General features: G+C 34.6%; 1 protein-coding gene and 1 long non-coding RNA gene across 6 annotated transcripts in view; one reads left to right on the forward strand and one right to left on the reverse strand.

Annotated features, from left to right (window-relative positions):
• LOC113914063 overlaps positions 1-9,980 on the forward strand; it is a 45,201-nt gene extending 35,221 nt beyond the window's left edge. The window contains exon 4 of the long non-coding RNA XR_003517365.1: positions 9,851-9,980. This is a non-coding gene — a long non-coding RNA (uncharacterized LOC113914063). The remainder of the gene's footprint in view (positions 1-9,850) is intronic.
• Positions 1-21,103, reverse strand: part of ARHGAP32 (Rho GTPase activating protein 32) — a 322,139-nt gene that overhangs the window by 184,966 nt on the left and 116,070 nt on the right. For 3 of the 5 annotated variants that reach the window (XM_027578844.2, XM_027578843.1, XM_027578846.1), the window contains 3 exons: positions 2,608-2,699; positions 1,962-2,003; positions 1,508-1,592 (listed from right to left, as the gene is read on the reverse strand). In XM_027578844.2, coding sequence (XP_027434645.1) covers positions 1,508-1,592; positions 1,962-2,003; positions 2,608-2,699 — 219 coding nt within the window. Of the gene's footprint in view, positions 1-1,507; positions 1,593-1,961; positions 2,004-2,607; positions 2,700-15,616; positions 15,786-21,103 lie in introns of all 5 variants that reach the window. The other 2 variants (XM_027578845.2, XM_027578842.2) reach the window with 2 other exon arrangements.

Here is a 21,103-nt window from a genome sequence, read left to right on the forward strand (position 1 = left end):
AAATTACAAGCAAATCTATAAAACAAAATGAGCAAAAGACCTGATCTAGAGTTTTAAGAAACAGAAATCTCAAATGCCCAATAAACATGTGAAAAGATGCTCAACTGCATTAGAAATCAGGAGACTGCAAATTAAAATACGAGAGAGACTCACAACTCCATCAGATGGGTAAAAATTAACAAGTATCAAACAACCAAGAGTTGGCAAGGATGTAGAATAGCAACTCTCATTTACTGTTTAGGGGAGTATAAATTCATAAATTACTTTAAAAAGTAGTTTGGCTTTACTTAGTAAAGCTGGACATGTGGATCTGCTATAACCCTGAAATTCTATTCCTAGGTATATACCATGAGAAACTCCTGCATATATGCACCAGGTTAGGTGTACAATAATGTTCACAAAGTGCCAAAACTGACAACCCATCTTTCAAACAAACAAACAAAAAAGAACGGATAAATTACTTGTGTCATATGCATGCTATAGATTAATACAGTACCAAACTGAACCAACTATAACTACAGACATCTATAGGGATCAATTTCACAATGTTAAATGAAAGAAGAAAGAATACACTCAATAATGAAGCCTACCGAGGTTCGATATTTCAACCTATCCCCCGTGCCCCTGATCCTTCTTATCATGTTCTACCTTTTTACCATAGCTCTTATCTTCTTGGCCATCCTCTGTGCCTCTTTAAGAATGCGTCTTCAGTTTTGGTTGTGATTATTGTTCACTAATACAGCCAAAGCACCTACAACAGTGCCTGGTATAAAGTACTTGCTCAGTAAGTATTTGCTGAATGGACTAGAATAGTTCCAATTATTTAAGTTCAAGAACAGGCAAACTAAACCACCATATTGATTAGAGATATAGGTAGTAAAACTATAAAAAATTATAATGAATATTATAAAAGTCATGGTATAAGTAATCTTTAGGGTAGAGAAGGCAAATGCAACAGAGTAAGGACACCCAGGAAATTCCTATCTCTTAGCCTGGGCTTTAAAATGTACAGATATATGTATATAACATATATATATACACCCATGCATATGTTTATAAACATATATGTATTTATACACACAGTATACCTCACAATAAGAAAAAATATTGAAAAAAAAAACTCCATTAGTACATTTCCCCCACACCATGCCACTTCACTCCTACTCTGATTTAACCATCATTACTCTGACCCAACATAAGAGTCAGGTAATAACTAGAATGCTTCACGCTAGAAAACAATGGCAAACTTTGTCTAGGAATCTAACAGAAATGCTGAGATTTATACTGATCCTCTTATACCAATTCCACTTGAAATAGGAGTCATCGGGTATCAAATATTAGTCAACAGAAGAAAATAAAAGTATTTACATCCACCACCAAGACATCAGTAGAAAAAAACTACTTCTAAGTGTTACCTCTCAGGTACGTAGATTTAAAAAAAGATAGAAAAGAACAGAGAAATATAGATAGATCTTAATTCAGTATGTAGGAAATATTTCAAATATACCTGTATGCTGCCAAACTCAACGTTCTCATAATGGAAATGTGCACATTCAGCCATCTTCGGAAAGTGACCTTTAGTGAAGGGTAACCTGAAGTACATGAAATAACTAAGTGAGACGCAAGATACTGGAATAGTCAAAATTACTAAACCTAAGGAAAAAATAAAATGGGTTGGAGAGCTCATGCAAGCAAAACTATTTAATAAGCACATGCGCATGAGCACACAGATATCCACACAAACCTTTCCAGAAATACAGTGAGTCAACAAAAATTACATTTAGTGCACAGATCAAAACCGAAAAAAAAAAAAATTAAAAAGCATGACTACACTTTCCTATCCTTGACCCAAGGCAAGGCCCATAGAAAATCCATGATTTCAGTGAATGTTATGAAAACTGTGAAGAGCCAACTTCTAATCAGAAGCAGCATTACCATCAAAATATAAAACCAGATTTTACCTGTGAATGTTGTCGCAGCCCATCAGTCCTGGATTAGTGGGTCTGGATGCAGAATGAATATTTTTATCTTTGTCTTTTCTCTATTTACAATGAAAACATAGCTGCCTAACCCTCTACCAGGTGAAAAGATGGTTTTTCTGTTTTTGTTTTTTAATACCAGCTTAATGGGATGGTGGGGGTATTCAGGCTTCAGTGGGAAAGTATGGAATGTTATTTCTGTTTACCTTCAGATATTTTATGTAAGAGTCAACTACTAGCATCCAATGCAGGCTTTCTCAAAGGCAGAGCTGAGATACAGCAATCCCATAATTTAAACAAAAAAGGTGATTTTTCTAAATGAATGAGAGCATGTAATAAGGGCACCAAGACAGACACACTTGGATTGTTCCTGTTGAATAAATGCAATCTAACAGCCAATGACATAAACTTGTTGCAAGAACAAAATTAAAGTATATTTTTAGACAGGTAGATAATCTTCAAATCTATTCCACTAATTGCTAAGTCATAATTTAGGCTTACAGTATAATTAAATATATGGACAGTAAGAGCATATTTAGTAAGAAATCTAAATAAAAGTTTTAAGAACTAAAAAACTGACTCCCATTGATAAAAATTCATTTAAAACCCATTGTAAAATTATACTTACTTTTTCACATGTTTAACCTTCATACTGGCTGTATTGCCACATGTCTTAAGACTAAGATCTCCAGGAATCTCTGGAACATCTGCTCCTCTTGCCTTAAAAAAAAAATAAAAACAAAAGATTTAGGACTATTCCCTTAGTATAAATGGTTTTTAAAAAGTAGATTATAATTTTAATGGTTATGCTGACTGAACCAACAGCAATACATACTAATAATCTCTTCTTAAAACTATAACTTACTTGAGTCTTGATTACTAAGAATAAGGAAAAACTATTCACCTAATTCAAATACTTTACTGCATAAGAAAAAATTTTCTGCGAAATATGAATTATTATACTCATAATCAGGTTTCAAAATCAGTTATTATATTATCTGCCTCAATACAAACTAAAATCTTCCCCAGGGAATTGGAAAAAAATAACATTGGTTACAGAGATTAATAAAAGTTAAAATGGCAATAGAACATAATTAGAATATCAAAACATGCATTTCTCACACCAAAAGATAGGTGACATCTATATTATACTTCCAGCTTACTCTTTTGTTTGCCACAGTTTTCAGACAGGATTTTTTAATTCTAGTGACACATTTCAGCTGCATGATTTTAAAAACAAACTGGAGGATCAGAAGGGTCTTCATATTCTGGGCAAAATAAACAGCAAATCCAAATATCTATCATAAACAAATTTACAATATATTATCTATGATTTGTAACAGAAAAACTGAGTTATTATAGCCAATGCCACAGGAGGCAGTAAGGAAGAATAATATGGGATGATAGTTAAAATGATTTAAGAGGAGATTCGCAAAGAAGATGTATATATAAGAGAATACTATTCAGCCATAAAAAGGAATGAAATCCTGCCACTGGCAACAACATGGATGGACCTTGAAGGCATTATGTTAAGTGAAATAAGTCAGAAAGAGAAAGACAAATACCAAATGATCTCACTTATATGTAAAATCTAAAAAACAAAACAAAAGAAACCCAAAAAACAAAAAAACAAAAACCAAACTCATTGATACAGAGAACAGATTGGCTTTTTGGGGTGCAGGGGGAAGGGCTAACTCTAACTCTAGACTCTAAAAATGTGGTGAAAGTGATCACATAAATGACATCTCAGGTTGATAATATCCTAGATGAATACTGTGTAATTTAAAAATTATGAGTGAACAATATATTTTTAAGGACAAAATGAAAATATTTTCCCCTAGTCATTCATTCAACTGAAAAGACTTTATCACACAATATTTTGCAACAACCTAGATCATCTTATTTTGCTAAAATAACGTGTAACAATATTCTTTCATCTTTTATGAAGTTTGTGCACCAAAATTTGCCTGACATAAGAGGTTTGCTGTGCTTAAATTCTTATTAAAATTTCTAATAAAGTGGGTTTTCACTATTTATTCTGTAAATTATTCATAAATTAACTTAAAAAGGGTAACAGAACATAGACACAGCAGAAAAAAAGATCAGTGAATGTAAAGAAGTAGTAAGAAAACAATGGACAAAAAATTGTTTGGTCTTTAGTTTTTGTGTGTGAAAGAAAAAGACCGTAAAAAAAAGTCTCAGTGACATATGCAACAATACAAAGCCATTTAACATACATGTAACTGGAAAAAAAACAAAACCATACATGTAACTGAGGGTGAAAAAAGGAGAGGAAAATGACCTCTCTGGGGATGGCAGCAGGGGGATTAAGAAGGAGGAGGAAGAGAAAAAACATTTGAAAAAACAGATTAAAAATTTACAAATTTTATGATGATTATAAACACACTGATCCAGAAAACTTCATAAATCCGGTCTGATAAACACTTAGGAAATCACACAGGGCCTTCCATAATCAAATGGCTGAAAAAAAAGCACTGATACAGAGAAAATCTTAATAGCTGCCAAAGGGAAAAAAAAGAATATATATTACATTCACAGGAATAAACAGAATAAAAGCAGAACATATGGACTAAGCACTTTCAATTGCTTTTTTAAATAAGTGTCAACACAGAATTCTACATCCAGCAAAATTTATTTCAAAAAAAGAATGTGAAGTTTCCAGCCTCTTCCACTATTTACAATAAAAACTCTAAAGATAACAAAATGAAACAAAATATGAACATGCAACTACTTGAGAGCTCTAGAAAATTTAATGAGGCAGGTAGATTTGGAAGCACAGTCAAAACCTGAAGAGTGATTAATACAGTGGCAGTGTGCTTCTGGTTTTCCCCCACTCTGTTACTTCCTGGATTGACCCAAGAACAGGCTGAAGCAGGATGTAAGTAACAGGTAGGGTCAGCAAAACTGTTAGGGAAGTCCAGCTTTCTGGCCAAAGGACTTGAAAACTGCCCCTTGAATGTGGGGAAAAGAGCCAAGAAATTTTTTTCCCCTCTTTGATCTCTTCCAACTTGGCCCAAGAACAGACCGGACACCATTTCAGCTGTAGCATGGGCACATAAGATCCTGAGTGAAAACCCTTCTTCTGAATAAACAATTAAAAAAAGGACCCAGTTATATAAAGATTGTAGAGATAATCCTTCTTATTTTTTTATTTTGTCTCTCACTACTTAGACCTAACAGTAGCCCAGTCAGGAAAAAATACGTGCAATACCAGAGACTAAAACTCTTGGACAACTTCACCCTTCCAGTCAGAGAGACCAGGAAAAGTATCCTCTCCTTGAGAGCAGTGTGTACAAAATCCCTAACAAAGATAAGAGTATAGCAAAGGCTGGAAAACTGAACTGATGCTAAAACCACATCTAAGGAAGTCTAGAAAGTAAGTTTAATCTGAACCCAACCAGGCTGATGCCTGATAAGACAAAAAAAAAAAAAAAAAGTCAATATTCTCTAGAGGATGTTAGTGGAGTCAGTCTCAGAACACAATATTCAAAATGTCCATGGTGTAATCCAAAATTACTAGTTACACCAAAACCAGTAAAATATGAGCAATTCCCAAAGGAAAAGACAATCAAGAAATGCCAAATGTGAAGTGAAACAGATGCTGGACTTATCAAAGAACTTAAAACAGCTATATAGAATAAACACACTGCATTAGATATTGAAACCAACAGAAAGACAAAAATTCCTTGATGAAAAATGTAAACCATACAAAAAGATCAAATAAAAATTTCAAAACGGAAAAATGCAGTATCTGAAATACAAACTACTGACTTGACTCAATAGCAAAATGGAAATGATAGAGGAAAACAGTCAGTGAACCTAACAGACAAAAAGAAACTATGCAATCTGAAGAGCATATATTTAAAATGTTTTAAAAGACTGAAAAATATGAACAGACCCATAGATACCCATCAAGAAGAAACACTGTCACAGGGAAAAAAATCTATTTGAAATAATAACTCTAATTCATGAAAATATAACAAATATGTTGAAAGATACATGTTTACAGATTCAAGATCAGCAAAAATAAAACAATAAAATCAAAGAAAACCACAAAACAACACATCATAATCAAGCTGTTTACAAGCAATATAAAAGAAGTATCCTGAGAGCTGCCAGAGAAAAAAAGGCATATTACATATAGAGTAATAATTGAAATGACTGGATTTCTCATTAGAAACCAAGAAGACCAAAAGACAGTGGAATGACATTTATAAAACGTTGAAAGAATTCTCAACACGGAAAACTACATCAAGTGAAAATATCCTTCAGAAATGACATGAAAATAAGGTCATAGTCAGATTTTTAAAAAGTAAGAGACTCTGTTACCAGTAGATGGGCTCTAAAAGAAATGCTAAAAACCAGTTCTTCCTGTAGAAGGAAAATGATTATCAGAGTAAAACATGCATCTTCTAGTACAAAGGAAGAGCAACAGAAATAATACATGATCAGGTAAATGTAATAGATCGCTAATCTCCTCTTAAGTTCTTTAAAATATACATGCCAGTTGAAAGCAAAAATTGTAACACTGATCAATGAATGTAGATGTAATGCTTACAAAAACAGTATTAAAGGAGAAAGATAAAGGGACCTACATGGTGGTAAGGTTTCTATATTCTGCTTGAAGTGTAAAACAACAATTTTAAGTAGAATATAAAAAGTTGGAAAAATGAGACCAACAATAGATTAAAAAAAAGAAAACACCATGATGAGGTAGATCCCAGGAATGCAAGACTAATCACCTGGAAAGAAACTCAATGTTTTGGGCTTGAATTTATTTCAGAAATACAAGAATGGCTTAATAACAGAAAATCTATTATTATAATTACTTCAAATGGCAGCAATGCAAAGTAATAGATCTCAAATAGGATATATCCTCCTAGAGATAAAGGGAAACATATTTTCAGTAATATTTGCATTATTATTTTGAAACTATTAAAAGTAGAAGATGAAAGCGAGTAATTGCTAATGTCATTAAAAATCTAAGTCATTAAAAACTAAGGTTTTCAGCATAAGAGATACAAATATAAATCAAAGAAATTAAGTAGAAGCCCTTATCATTTTCCCTGTTTTTGGTGGTGGGGGGTTTTGACTAAGGCTGCTAGAATGATCGAACAGGCAAATGCAGAAGGTACACCGAAACTTAACTACAGCCAGCATGTAGCTGAGTCTTCTGTGATATACCCATGGATAGAATTTTAAAATGGTAATTCAATATTAATACAGTTAGACAAATTTGCAGCTGGTTAAAAACTCAAAAATTGTTAAATGTCAATTATAAGGCAAATCACTATGAGACAGGAAGAAGGCGGCAGATCACAGGGCTTTTTTATTCCTAAATTTCTCAAGATTTTTATAAAAGATAAATGAAAACATATAACATATTTATCAAATTTATAGACAGAAGAAAACTAGAAGTGATACTAACACTCTGAGTGACAGAAGTTGAAGAGATTTTATTTTAACACGCTGCGAAGACAAACTAAAATTACTATAAAGTTCACCGAGAACAAAAATTAAAGCCCTGAAATTATTTTCAAAACTCAATTTCATTAAGTATGATGGGGGGGCAGTGAATGCTCTGCACCACGCTGGGGGGACTTGTCTGTTCGACAAGAATTCATGTAACAAGATCTAAGGCCTGTACTTGACCACAAGCTAACTATAAGCCAAAGTGTATCTTCACTGGTAAAAAGCTAACACAGTCTGAAAAAATGTGGCATCCATAACAAGGACAGTCAGTACTTGTTTCTCCATAATCTGAACCAGTTAAACCACATAAGGGAACATTTCATCCATTCCAGGAAAACATTATTTGATACTGAAAACATACAAAAATAGGAACTGGCAATGTTTTATCCTCTGCTTTACTTCTCCATAACCCAGAAAAATATTCCACCATTCCTGCCACTGGTACAGATCTTCAAAGAATCTTCCAAATGGCTATTGCCCTGATCCCAAATCCAAGTAAAGCCCTCCCATGACTGGGTAACTGAAGTGATTTAACAGTAGTGTAACACCCGGTGTTCTGATATAGAACCATAAAGCTGGCTACTTCTAAAGTCAGCCCCAACACAATGTTGTTGAATCTATGTGTGTGACTATCTTCTCCCAAAGTCTATAAAGTCTATTTTAACAGATACCAGCAGAATGCTAACAGGTATTACAGATTTTTAACTAAGGAAAAAAAATAGGGTATGAAAAGGTGTTTAACATACAATCAGAGCATTGAAAGAAATCTCATTCAGCCATTCCACTGCAGAAGAAACTGAAACCAATAAAGAAGAAACAACATGCCATAGTGCACTAATCACAGTATTTAAACTGAATCTTTACTACAAAACCTGCTACATTTAATATAGGCATATGGAAGAAAAAAGGTTCAGACAATTGATTTTTTAAATGAAAAATTACGAGCAGCTTTTCTTCTATCAAAATATGAAAGACTAAAAATTTTTAAGACTGAAAAGATATGGCACAAGAGATACTAAACATTACTGCTTAGAATATGAATTAACAAAACTTCTGATAATGTGGGATCTTCATACTCTTTAGATAAGTTAGTTCCCCATAAGACAATAGTAAAAAGAAAAGACAAAATTCATCATAAAGATATTCATTAAAGTGAAAAATATAAAGCAAATTCAAGGTCCTAATAATTAATGAAACATCAAATAATACCTTCTATATTATAGGGTATTATTTAGTCCTTAAATTTCTTTTATATTAAGAGTTTTCATTTAATACCAATTATAACATATGGTATACATAAATCTCTCCCACGCAATCATAAAAAATGTATAGTTTTATAAATTATTAGTGGTTTTAAATCTCCTAGAATATTTGTAATTTCCACCAACTAAGGTTATCACAGGAGTTAACTATATCATGAAGCATATATAACAGAAAAACTATGCAACACTGTGGTAAGCAACATTCTAAATAAGGACCCTACCCTTCCCCCAAACTCCTGCCAAGATTCCTACCTCCTGGTTATTCAAACAGGAAGCTAGGTCATGATGGGAAGAGATTTTTGGATATAATTCAACTCCCAGGTCAGTTGATCTTAAAATCATTGTCTGGCCTAATCTAATCACAAAAGCACTTCAAAAGCAGTTTTCTCCAGCTGGTAGCAAAAGGGAAAACCAAGAAGATTTAAAGCATGATAAGGATTTGAGGTGCTGCTGCTGGCTTTGAAGCCTGAAGTGTCCAAGCGAGAAGGAATTCAGGCAGCCTCTAATAGTAGAAAACAGCCCCCCCGCTGACAGGCAACAAGGAAACTAGGACCTTAGACCTAGGAACTAGAACAATTCTGCCCATAACCTGAATGAGGTAGAAAGCAGATTCTTCAGTCTTCAGATGAGAGCCCAACCCAGCCAACACCTTGATTTCTGCCTTACAAGACCCTGAGCAGAAAACCCAGTTCAGCTTGCCCAAACTTGTGACCTACAGAACTGTAAGACAACAAATGAGTATTGTTTTAAGTCCTGACATTTGTCATAATTTCTCACACAGCAATAGAAAACGAATACTAATAATGTGGATATTTAAGACCCTAGAAATTCCTAAATGATCCAGGCTTTAAGTGCTCCCTTACCTCTCATGCAATTAAAACTCTCTCTCTTGGGGCGCCTGGGTGGCTCAGTCAGTTAAGCAACTGCCTTTGGCTCAAGTCATGATCTCAGGGTCATGGGATTGAGCCCCACAGGAGAGCTCCTTGCTCAGCAGGGAGTCTGCTTTTCCCTCTCCCTCTGTCCCTCCCCCCAGCTCGCATGCTCTCTCTGTCTCAAATAGATAAATAAAATCTTTAAAATAAATAAATAAATAAAACTCTCCCTCTCTCTTCCCAGGACTGTGATGCAAAGCCCCAGGAGCTTTTGCTTTCCAGCACTCCCAGTCTCCACTGAATGCACTGACTTCAGTACTCTCCCAAGACTCCTGCTGAAGCTCACAGGAGTATGCTGCTCATGTGAAGCGAAGCCCTGGAAGAAAATGCAATATCTGCAGGTGGGGTTGGTAGCCAGTGGGAGGTACACAGATCTGACTCAGTGTAACAGCCATCACTCCTTTCTCCCTTGCAACCCATACTTCAGTGTGCATGCCACAAACTGTTCCATACCCATTTTGCAGCTCTCAAGACCCTCATTCGGGGCACCTGAGTGGCTCCGTCAGTTAAGCACCTGCCTTCAGCTCAGGTCACGGTCTCACGGTTCTGGGCTCAGGTCATGATCTCAGGGCTCTGGGACTGAGCCCTGCGTCAGGCTCCGTGCTCAGAAGGGAATCTGTTTCTCCCTCTCCCTCTGTCTCTATCCCCCACTTGTGCTCGCACGCACTCTCTCTCTAATAAATAATATCTTTTAAAAAAAATGACCATCACTCATTTCCCCTACAAAGAAGAAAACTTAATTCCTTTCCTTCTCAATGGCATATTTTTATTCCCCTTTCACAGGTGTGCCTACACTATGCCCACCAGCCAGATCTCTTCCTTCCAGTGAACCAGCCAACTCCTTTATCTATGACACTTTTCATAATGTACAATGGGGGAATATCCAGTTTTCCCTTCACTGGAGCCCCTAAATAAGGCAGAATGCATATGTTCAATGGGAAGAGAAAGATACAAAACTGTATATTGTTTACAAGTATAAAATTATATTCCCAGACATAATGCGGAAAAGAGAATATATTAACAAAGCAATATTCTTTGAAAGAAGCTATTTGGAGAAATTTGTAGAAGAAAATCATGTTTATATGGGTGTTAAATTAGAAACTCTCTGCATTGTAAGAAGACACAAAAGAAATATACCAAAATAATCTCACCAGTGTGGGAAATGGAATTATGGGTGAGTCGCTCTTTTTTTTTCTCATATTTCCACATTTTCTATATATACATGTTTTGTTTTTATAAAGGAAGAAAGCTTTACTGAGAAAGAGAGGGAAAAAGAGAAAGCAAGCTAGCCACCTTCTTCCACCTTTGCATGTTATCTACCTTATAGCAACCATATGCAAATGCATAACAACCCATTATAACTAAATGAGATCAGATATTCAATTCCAATAGACAAAACTAGGTATTCATATTAACAGGCAATTTAGAAAAGAACAAGAATAAAAATGTATTTATGATAAGATACACCCATGTTCTAGTAATAAAATGGATTTTTTGATCACTGAGCTAAGTCATGAGTTAATGCAGTAGGAGCTAGAACGACAGTGAGATGCATCTCAAAGCAGAAAAAGAAGGAGAAATAACTGGTCTTCTCCCCTTTTCCTGCCCTCCAATCTTCTACCAGTGCCTCCAACTGACCAAACCTACCCAGAAGCCTGCTGGTAAGAGAGCCTAGGAAATGTAGTTTGCAGGGATTTGCTTCCTATAATAGAGAAAAAGGCAGAAGGGCAGGAAATCCCAAACCCAGCTTCATAATATTCCTTACTAAATAATGAAGATATCATTGTATTTATATATAATTCCAGTAATTTGTAGTATGAATGATTTTATATAAAATCTCACTTTCACAAGGTAGACAAATAACACCAATATTAACACATAGGTACATACACATACATGCACATTCCTAATCAGCTGAATAAGCAAGATTGTGATACTAAATCTCTACTGGGCATTAAGGCAAACTATTCAAAATGAGTAGTTAATACTTAAGAACAACAAAGGTAGATCTGAAATTGTTATAGAAAATCAACATCACCAAATAAGCATTCACAAAGGACATCAAAATGCAATCAGCGTAAGAATAAACTGTTATCGAAATGGCCCCAGAATGTCCTTTTCTTCAAAGAACAAAAAATCCCAAAACAACATATGTGAGGGGAAAGGAAGCCTAGATCACAATCTTCTTTATGTACAGGCTGGGGAAAAGCATGTAAAAATAATTCGGGGGAAAAAATGGTAACCTTCTGCCACTCTTCACTTTTTTCCTTTAGCAGACTCAAATTTTATTTATTATATTCTTTTTATTACTTGTATTCAGAATTTGAGGGAAGGCACAACAGCTTTAGACTAATGTTATAAATAACGTTTCATCAAAATGATGATGAAAATAACACTTCTGCTTAAAATATAGTAGTAAAGGTAAAAATATTTGGCCTCTTAAATGGGAAAAAAAAAATCGTAGGAACTGTCCCTATGTTGATAGAACTGCATGCATATACAGATAGTCCCCGACTTAAAATGGTTTTACTTATGACTTTTTGACTTTACAATGGTACAAAAGGAATGCACATTCAGTAGAAACTATACTTTAAGTTTTGAATTTTGACTTTTTCCTGGGCTAGCGATATATAGTACCATACTTTCTACTGATCCTGGGCAGCAGCAGTGAGCCATAGCTCCTAGTCAACAACAGGATCGTGAGGGTAAGCAATGGTTCTGTACCCATACAACCATTCTGGCTTTCACTTTCAGTAAAATATACAATAAATCCATTGAGATATCCAACACTTTATTATAAAACAGGCTTTGTGTTAAATAATTTTGCCCAACTCTAAGTATTCTGAGCACATTTAAGATAGACTAGGCTGGGCGCCTAGGTGGCTCAGTTGGTTAAGCGACTGCCTTCGGCTCAGGTCATGATCCCACGGTCCTGGGATCGAGTCCCATATCCGGCTCCCTGCTCAGCAGGGAGTCTGCTTCTCCCTCTGACCCTCTTCCCTTTCATGCTCTCTATCTCTCATTCTGTCTCTCAAATAAATAAATAAAACCTTAAAAAAAAAAATAAGATAGACTAGGCTAAGCTATAACGTTCAGTAGGTTAGATGTATCAAATGCATTTTCAAAAAAAAATGCATTTTCAACTTACAGTATTTTCAATGTACAATTGGTTTATCAGGACGTGACCCCATCATAAGTCAAGGAAGATCTATACATATACATATGCATTACAATCTACATTACTGAAAAACCAAGATTTGAATATGAAATCCATTCTGTCAAGAAAAGCAAATGGGACTACCAGTGTCCATTCAACCACAGTTTCACCACAGGACACACATGAAACAAATCTCTGAAATGAAAAATGTTTATAGAAGCTATTAAATTTTAATTGGTCTAAGTATTGTTCCCTTTCTTACAAAGGAACAAGAGACAATAAGGGGAAATGTAATAATAATTATCCCAATACTACGGAAAAGCTAAAACTATTAAATCTACCATATATTATGTTGAACAACAATATCACTAAAATGATTTTTTTTTTGAGAGAGGGAGAGAATGGAGGGAGGTGGAGAGGGAGAGAGAAAATCTTAAGCAGGCTTGCGGAGCCTGAGTTGAGGCTCAATCTCACAACCCTGAGATCACAACCTGAGCCGAAATCAAGAGTTGGACGCTTAACCAACTGAGCCACCCAGGTGCCCCAATTCTTAAAGAGTAAGTATATTACCAAGAAATTAAATTAACTGAGTTATCTGTGTGAATATTTTCAAAAGAATTTTGATACAACAAAATATCCTTAATATTAAATAATTTTCTTCACTTATTTCCTCCAACATAGTATCCAGAACTGAACTTCTAACGTGCAAGTGCTAAAAACACCTTGGAACCAAAGGAGGCAGGTAGATTTAAGTAGAAGGATAACTCCCAAAGCATACAAATAACCATCAGATAAGACCCAGGAGTAAACTATATAATTATTCCTATTTAATTTTCTATTTTGAAAGGGAACAACTGGGTGAGATTACTAAAGCAAAAAAAAAAAACTGATTTTAAAAAGTGATAATAAAATTAATTCCTTCGCAATGAAGAAGTTGCCTTAAAGTTCAATTCTACTACAAAATAATGTCTCTTCAGAGAAAACCAATTAAGAGCAAGAAAAAAATTATTCAGGGCAACATTTAAAATAATTTAGGAAAAGTTATTAGCAAGAGCCATTACTATAATAATCACAAATCCTCCAGCAGGCAACATCTGGTAAATCAACATAAAAATTAACACAATGACATACTAGCAAAACTGTTAAATATTCTGAAATATATACTTATCTATAATGGAGATTCATTCTTTCTTTCATCTCACTCCCATCTGTCCCAATCATTAAAGATAATCCCCCTTATTCAGCAAGTATTTTATTTGCTGAAAATACAGGGTTCCAATGTTGTAAATAAATTTATCAGATATTTTCTATTAAGGTTCTTAGGAAAATCTAAAAATAGTATACTATTACCTTTATAGAGACTTTGTTCCGGTAAATTACTGCTAGTCTTCAGTGCTGCTAGAAAATGATACTGATCTGTTTCTACATTTGAATTGTGTACACCAGATCTACTAATAAAAATGTGCATGTAATATTTAAATATATATTATAAAACATAAAATACAAGTTCTTTCTGAAATAAGGAAAGGTATGAACAAAAGAATAGTAGAAGGGAAGAAAGAACCACAAATGAGGGAGACACTTGATTGGGAAACTTCTGTTAAAGAAAGAAATAGCAAGATTCTAGACTACCCATAACACTCCAGTTGAGATCTATAAGAATCATAACTCCTCCAACAGCACGTTTTATGTACTTTCTCCCTGAATGTTTCCTAAGTTAAAAAAAATTTTATGAAAAGCTATATAACAAATTCTCTCAGTAAAAGTAACATCCAGATCACTAAATGCCTTAAGTAGCACAATATTTAGAATGTACAACTGACCCTTAAACAACACAGGAATTAAGGACGCTGACCCCTTGCACAATTAAAAATTGAGTATAACTTTTGACTCCCCAAAAATTTAACTACTAATAGCCTACTACTGACCAGAAGCCTTAACGATAACATAAATTGTCAATATTTTGCATGTTATATGTATTATATACTGTATTCTTACAATAAAGGAAGCTAGGGGAAAATATTATTAAGAAAATCATAGGGAAGAGAAAATATATTTACAGTACCAGGTATTTATCCAAGAAAATGCACACAGAAGTGGATCTGCGCAGTTCAAACCCGTGTTGTCCAAGGGTCAACCGTAGTTTTCAGTTTAATAATTAACAATAAAATACTCGGTTTGAGATCAGTTCAACAGTACAAAAGATTTTGGGCTTAACCTTATAAAACTGCCAATTTTGAGCTTGTTTAACCTATAAAACTAACAATTTCATATGGCTCACCTAATACATATCTCAGAACTCTCAGCAGTACATTAATTATCTTCAATAATAATTGCCGCTTTGATTCATGCCAGAGAATTCCCACAATCTTCAGCCAGAAAAGGATGCACCATGGAATGGGGTGGGCTTGGAGTTGTTTATTGAAGAGTTCTGAATATATTTGGCAGGAATTCAAAACCTGGGCTTTGCATATTAATCAATGGTTGCATTTGTGATTATTCAGAAAGGAAAACTAAACAAAACATTCAGTTTTTAAAGACTGTGATATGATAAACATCTTCAGTTTCTCTGAGTTATAACTAAAATTCACCCAAAAGTCAAAAATGCACTGTTAAATATCATGCAGTAATAAAAGAACTAAAGACATTCATTTAAAGAACATTTCCAAAGACTTCTTATTTCTTTTATTCAAACTGTAGGGTTTTTATAGCTCAACTGGGTAAAAGGAACCAGTCTAAGTACCAAACAGAGTGGACAACTATTAATAAAGGAGCAATAAACAAAATACACACCTCCTCCAAAATTACCTCTTCCTCAAGATTATTCAGGAGGAAATAATCCAGCTGTTTTAATCAATCCTCATTCCTCTTTAGACAGTAGGCAACAGACGGGGAAAATGGTCCAGTACAAAGGGTACTTTTGAAAAGTCTAAGAAAAATGTACCAATGGTCTCACTTTTATCTTAAAAAAAGGAGAGAAGAGAAAGAGAAAATAGAAAAGAAAGAAGAAAATTCACATTAACATCTAATAAATAATAAAGCAGGTAATAAAGATAGGATAATAAAGCAGGAAAATTCAGGGCATTTTCAAGGAAAAACAAGTGGTTCTATTTGTCCAGAGAATGACAATTTCATTCATTTAAAAAATATATTACTAAGAATTTATTATGCCAGGCACAGGGGATGAAACAGTAAACAGAAGCGACAAAGTCCCTGTATTCAAGGAGCTTATAATCTAATGGAAAAGAAAGATAATAATGACACAAATTACATTTGCAAGTACTATGGAGAAAATTAAAGCCCCGTAAAAAAGGCAGAGAGGAAGACAGGGCTATTATTAACTCTAAGAGAGTGAGTAAAGGCAGCACTTAACTGTAACATTTGAAGAGACGAGAAGGAAGGAGCAGAGCAAGCTGTGCAGATCATGTAGGGAAAGCACTCTCCAGAAGAGAACACAAATACAAAGGCCCTGAAGTGGGAGAATACTTGGCATATTTGAGAAAGAGTGAGGAGGCCATACAACTGGAGCAAAATGATGTATAACAAATGCAAGGATTCTGACCTGAGTGACTGGAATGAAGTTAGTATTATTAACATAAACCATCAAGTTAAAAGGAAGTAACTCATTTCTGGGAGGAGGAAAGCTGAGATTTAGTGAACCTCCATAGGTCACAGTTTCTATAGGATCTTCCAGTGGGGAATGAATTCTTACAGAGCTAGAAATATGGACATGGAAGTCATCTGTATCTGTATAGAGATGACAGTCCGATCTGCAGGAACAGTAAAGAAGTGGGAAGAAACAAGCATAAAGAAATAAAATACAGACCCCCTGTATATGCCTGCATTTAGCAGGTGGGAAAAAGAAATGCAGAGGAAAAGAGCCAGCCAACCCTTCAGGAGTGACTGTGGATGTGGTTATGTGTGTGTGAGAAAGTATGCATGTGTGGGAGAGAGCACACATGTGCACACACGAGCCAAACACACACGTGTCTGTTTATGAGAAAGGAAAAGGGGAGGGCATGTGCAGAGGCACACATACATGTTAACAACATTGAATATTAACTTGTTATCTTCCTTTGTAAAATTTTTGATATTTTGGAAAATCATCATTTATAACTTGTTTTAATTTTCAGGGCTCTGGTTGTTAGCATCTATGAGCATTTTGACCAAGGACCATCGATTTTATTTTGTAACAACTTCTTTACTACATACAACATGACCTGCTTTAGCCATTAGCCTTGAACATGCTGATTTTAATGGTAAAAAAAAAAAAAAAACTCAGGTGAGAAACTGTTCCCAAAAAAATCCTTGAGAATTAACAGGATCCATTCTGAGAATACTGATATAATCAATACTAAAAATAAAATATACAATAAAACACTAAGAAGTATGATGTAAGGTGGTTTTAAGTTAAAATATTCAGAACTGGTTAAAGATTATCTCTTCAGGTTTTTTACCTTATCTTTTTTAAGATCCTAACTTTTTTCACTAAATTATTTCACTGCTAAATAGTTGTAAATAAGTATTTCACTTAATAATTAAGAAAAACGATGGTTTTTTATTAGATTTTTTATAATGCTTATATTATAGCTATTTAGTTAGAAATTTATGAAGAGTAATAAGTAAACTATAAATCACAAAAGGATAGGGTGCTACCGTAGGGTTTGTTGTTGTTTTAATTTTAAAATTATTTAGAACCGATCAATTACTAGTAAGGAGAGTGAATCAGTAATCAAAAACCTCCCAACAAATAAAAATCTAGGATCAGACAGCTTGACTAGTGCATTCTACCAAACTTTTAAAGTAAAACAAATACCAACCCTTCTTAAACTCTTCCAAAAAATAAGAGGGAACACTCTCATACTGATTATACAAGGCCAGCAATACCTTGATGTCAAAAGCGGACAAGGACACTACAAGAAAAGTAAATTACAGGGGCATCTGTATGGCTCAGTCGGTTAAGCATCTTTTCAGCTCAGGTCATGATCTCAGGGTCGTGAGATCGAGCCCTGTCTCAGGCTCCTCACTCAATGTGGAGTCCACTTGAGATTCTCTGTCTCCTTCTCCCTTTGCCCCTCCCCCACAAACACGCTCTTAAATAAATAAATAAATAAATAAATAAAATCTTTAAAAAAGTAAGTTATGGGACAACATCCCTGATGAATACAGATGCAAAATCCTCAACACTATATAGCAAACTGAATCCAACTGTACATTAGAAGGATCATACACCATGGTCAAGTGTGATTCATACAGGGATCAGAGGATGGTTCAACAGCCACAAATCAATCAACATGACACACCACATTAACAAAATGAAGGATAAAAATCATATGAGCATCTCAATAAATGCAGAAAAAGCACCTGACAAAATTCAACAACGATTATGATAAAAATTCTCAATCTAGGTGATATACAGGGAATGTACCTCAATGTAAGGGCCATATATGAAAAGCCCACAGCTAATATCATTCTCAATGATGAAAAGCTAAAAGCTTTTCCTCTAAGATCAGGAACAAGACAAGGATGCCCACTCTCATCGTGTCTGTTCAAAATAGTACTGGAAATCCTATCGGGAGCAATTAAGCAAGAAAAAGAAATAAAAGGCCTCCAAATCAGAAAGGAAGAAGTAAAACTGTAACTATTTCTAGATGACATATTATATACAAAACCCTAAAGACTCCAACAAAACACAGTCTGTCAGAACTAATAAACAAATTCAGTAAAGTTTCAGAATACAAAATCATTAAAACAATTGCGTTTCCACACGCTAACAGCAAGCCAGATTACTATTTTTTCTTTTTTTTTATTATTTATGTTAATCACCATACATTACATCATTAGTTTTTGATGTAGTGTTCCATGATTCATTGTTTGCGTTTAACACCCAGTGCTCCATGCAGTACGTGCCCTCTTTAATACCCATCACCAGGCTAACCCATCCCCCCACCCCCCTCCCCGCTAGAACCCTCAGTTTGTTTCTCAGAGTCCATAGTCTCTCATGGTTCATCTTCCCCTCCGATTTCCCCCCCTTCATTCTTCCCTTCCTGCTATCTTTTCAATGGGATGCTAGCACCTCCAGGGATTCACTGATCTGATAGAGGTGTGGGGCTTGTCTTTGCTGAGGCTATTTTCCATCTCTGCAGAGAAGTTAACTTGCAGAAAACTAATAGTAGAAATAATTCCCAACCATAGAAATGCAAATGGTGTCTAGTGGAACTAAACAGTTTTGCCAGTTTTTGCATCCATTTGCATCTATTTTAGCATGATTAATCTCTAACAGTAAGGCACTCTGAATTCCCCTTTGAACCAAATCTCCTTTGAATCAAGTTGTAACACTTGACTGGTTCCTCCATTAATTAATGAGTTAACTAAATATCCTTGGCATATGTTCGTTTTATATTTGTATGAGAGTCATGATTATATCCTCTTTAAACTTTATCTTTCAATAAAATGAATACAAGATTATTTTTATCCTTTCTCAAAAACTCACAGTATAGTAAAAGGTTATACATCCATAACTAACTAGAATGAGATAAGTATTAAGACATAGATATGAACAACATATTATGATAAGTAAAATAGAACCATTTGGTTCTACTTTTATTCTTATTTTATTTTATTTTTCTATCTGAAAGGTTTCAGAAAGCCTTACATCTTAAGTTACAATTATATAAGGCAGGGGCCAAAACTCGGGCCAACCCAGTCTAATGCCTGTTCTTGTATAGCCCATAAGCTAACATTTTTAAGTGTTTGGGCAGGATAATATCAAAAGAAGGATGATTATCTAATGGCATGTGAAAATTACATAAAATTCAAATATGTGTCCATAAATAAAGTTTCACTGGAACACAGCCATGCTCATTTATGTATTATCTATGGCTACTTTCACTTTACAATGACAGAGCTGAGTAGCTATGAAAGAGACCTTATGAGGCACTCTCATCAATTCATACTGCTGTTCAGCACACCATAAACTGCACTATGGAACTCCATAGTGCTCCAAGTCGACAGCACTGCAAGTTCCACATGTATCACCATACCATGTCCTTAAAACTACCAATTTGTACACAACATGTAAAAAATAAGCCAAGAAGAGATGAGTGGACTATGAATGTCATGTTTTTAAGGCACAGGAGAATGTGGGTTTCGTTATCAAATAAGATGGCAAAATACTGTGTTTATTATGTGCTGACACTACAGCTGTGCTGAAAGAGAATATACATCAAACATTACCAAACTATGCACTCATCACAGTATTCTTAACTCACAGGAAAACAACAATCTGAAAAGTTAGAAAACTCTAAAACAGAGTAAATGAGTAAACCATGACACAGAATTTCTTCACAAAAATAAAAACAAGACTGCATCCAAAGTAAATTCCCAAGTAGATCATTTGTTAGCAGAGCAAGGAAAGCCACTGACTAACTGTGAATCAATTAAATCGTGTTTGACTATAGCAAAGAAATCCAGAGAACACAAACTGATTTAAGCCTAATAGTCTTTTGGCAAGTACAGGCTTGAAGACTTGAGGGCATTGAGAGCAAAATCAAGAGCCAATTTAAAAATAAGGCAAATGATTTCAAGTGGTTTTCCTTAGCTCTTGATGAGTCAACAAATGTGACCAATACTGCTTCGTTGCTGAGGAGGCAATGCTGAGTTGAAAGTGGCTGAAGAATTAGCCCCTATGTATAGTCTGCCTAGAACAACTACAGCTGACAATATTCTGAAATAAATTCAACAAACATTAATTCAGTACAACCTGAAGTGGAATCTACTAAGATACTTTATACCAATTTTGGTAAAAAATATGGGTGAAACAGAAAAAGTTCAGTTGGACTTATTTTTAACCTCGGTTACTGAATGCTAAATGGCTTTCATAATTAGTTTTTGCTGCAGATTTGATGCTATTTCTTAATGAACTTAGCCTAAAATTGCAAAGCAAAACATAGCTTATCATACTGTGAGAAATGTTAGAATCACAATCATGAGCTGTCATACATATTTTCCAAGCTATCAAACATTAAAACAAGGAGATCTCCATTAGCACAAAAATTTGCAGTGAACATATTTTCTGAACTCAAACTACAGTTCCAGCAAGGTTTTTCAGATCATCAGTACAAAGGAAATTTCCACACTGCAAAATCCATTTAACTTTGCAACTGAGAAGCTTCAACCTCACCTTTAATTGGACATTTGTAATATAATGTTATGCTAAAAGGTAAATATCAAGAATCTAATAGAATTCTATAAATGCCTTCCAAGAGACAAATAGACTCA

The sequence above is a fragment of the Zalophus californianus genome, chromosome 11 (genome assembly GCF_009762305.2).
Source record: "Zalophus californianus isolate mZalCal1 chromosome 11, mZalCal1.pri.v2, whole genome shotgun sequence".
Lineage (NCBI taxonomy): Eukaryota > Metazoa > Chordata > Mammalia > Carnivora > Otariidae > Zalophus > Zalophus californianus.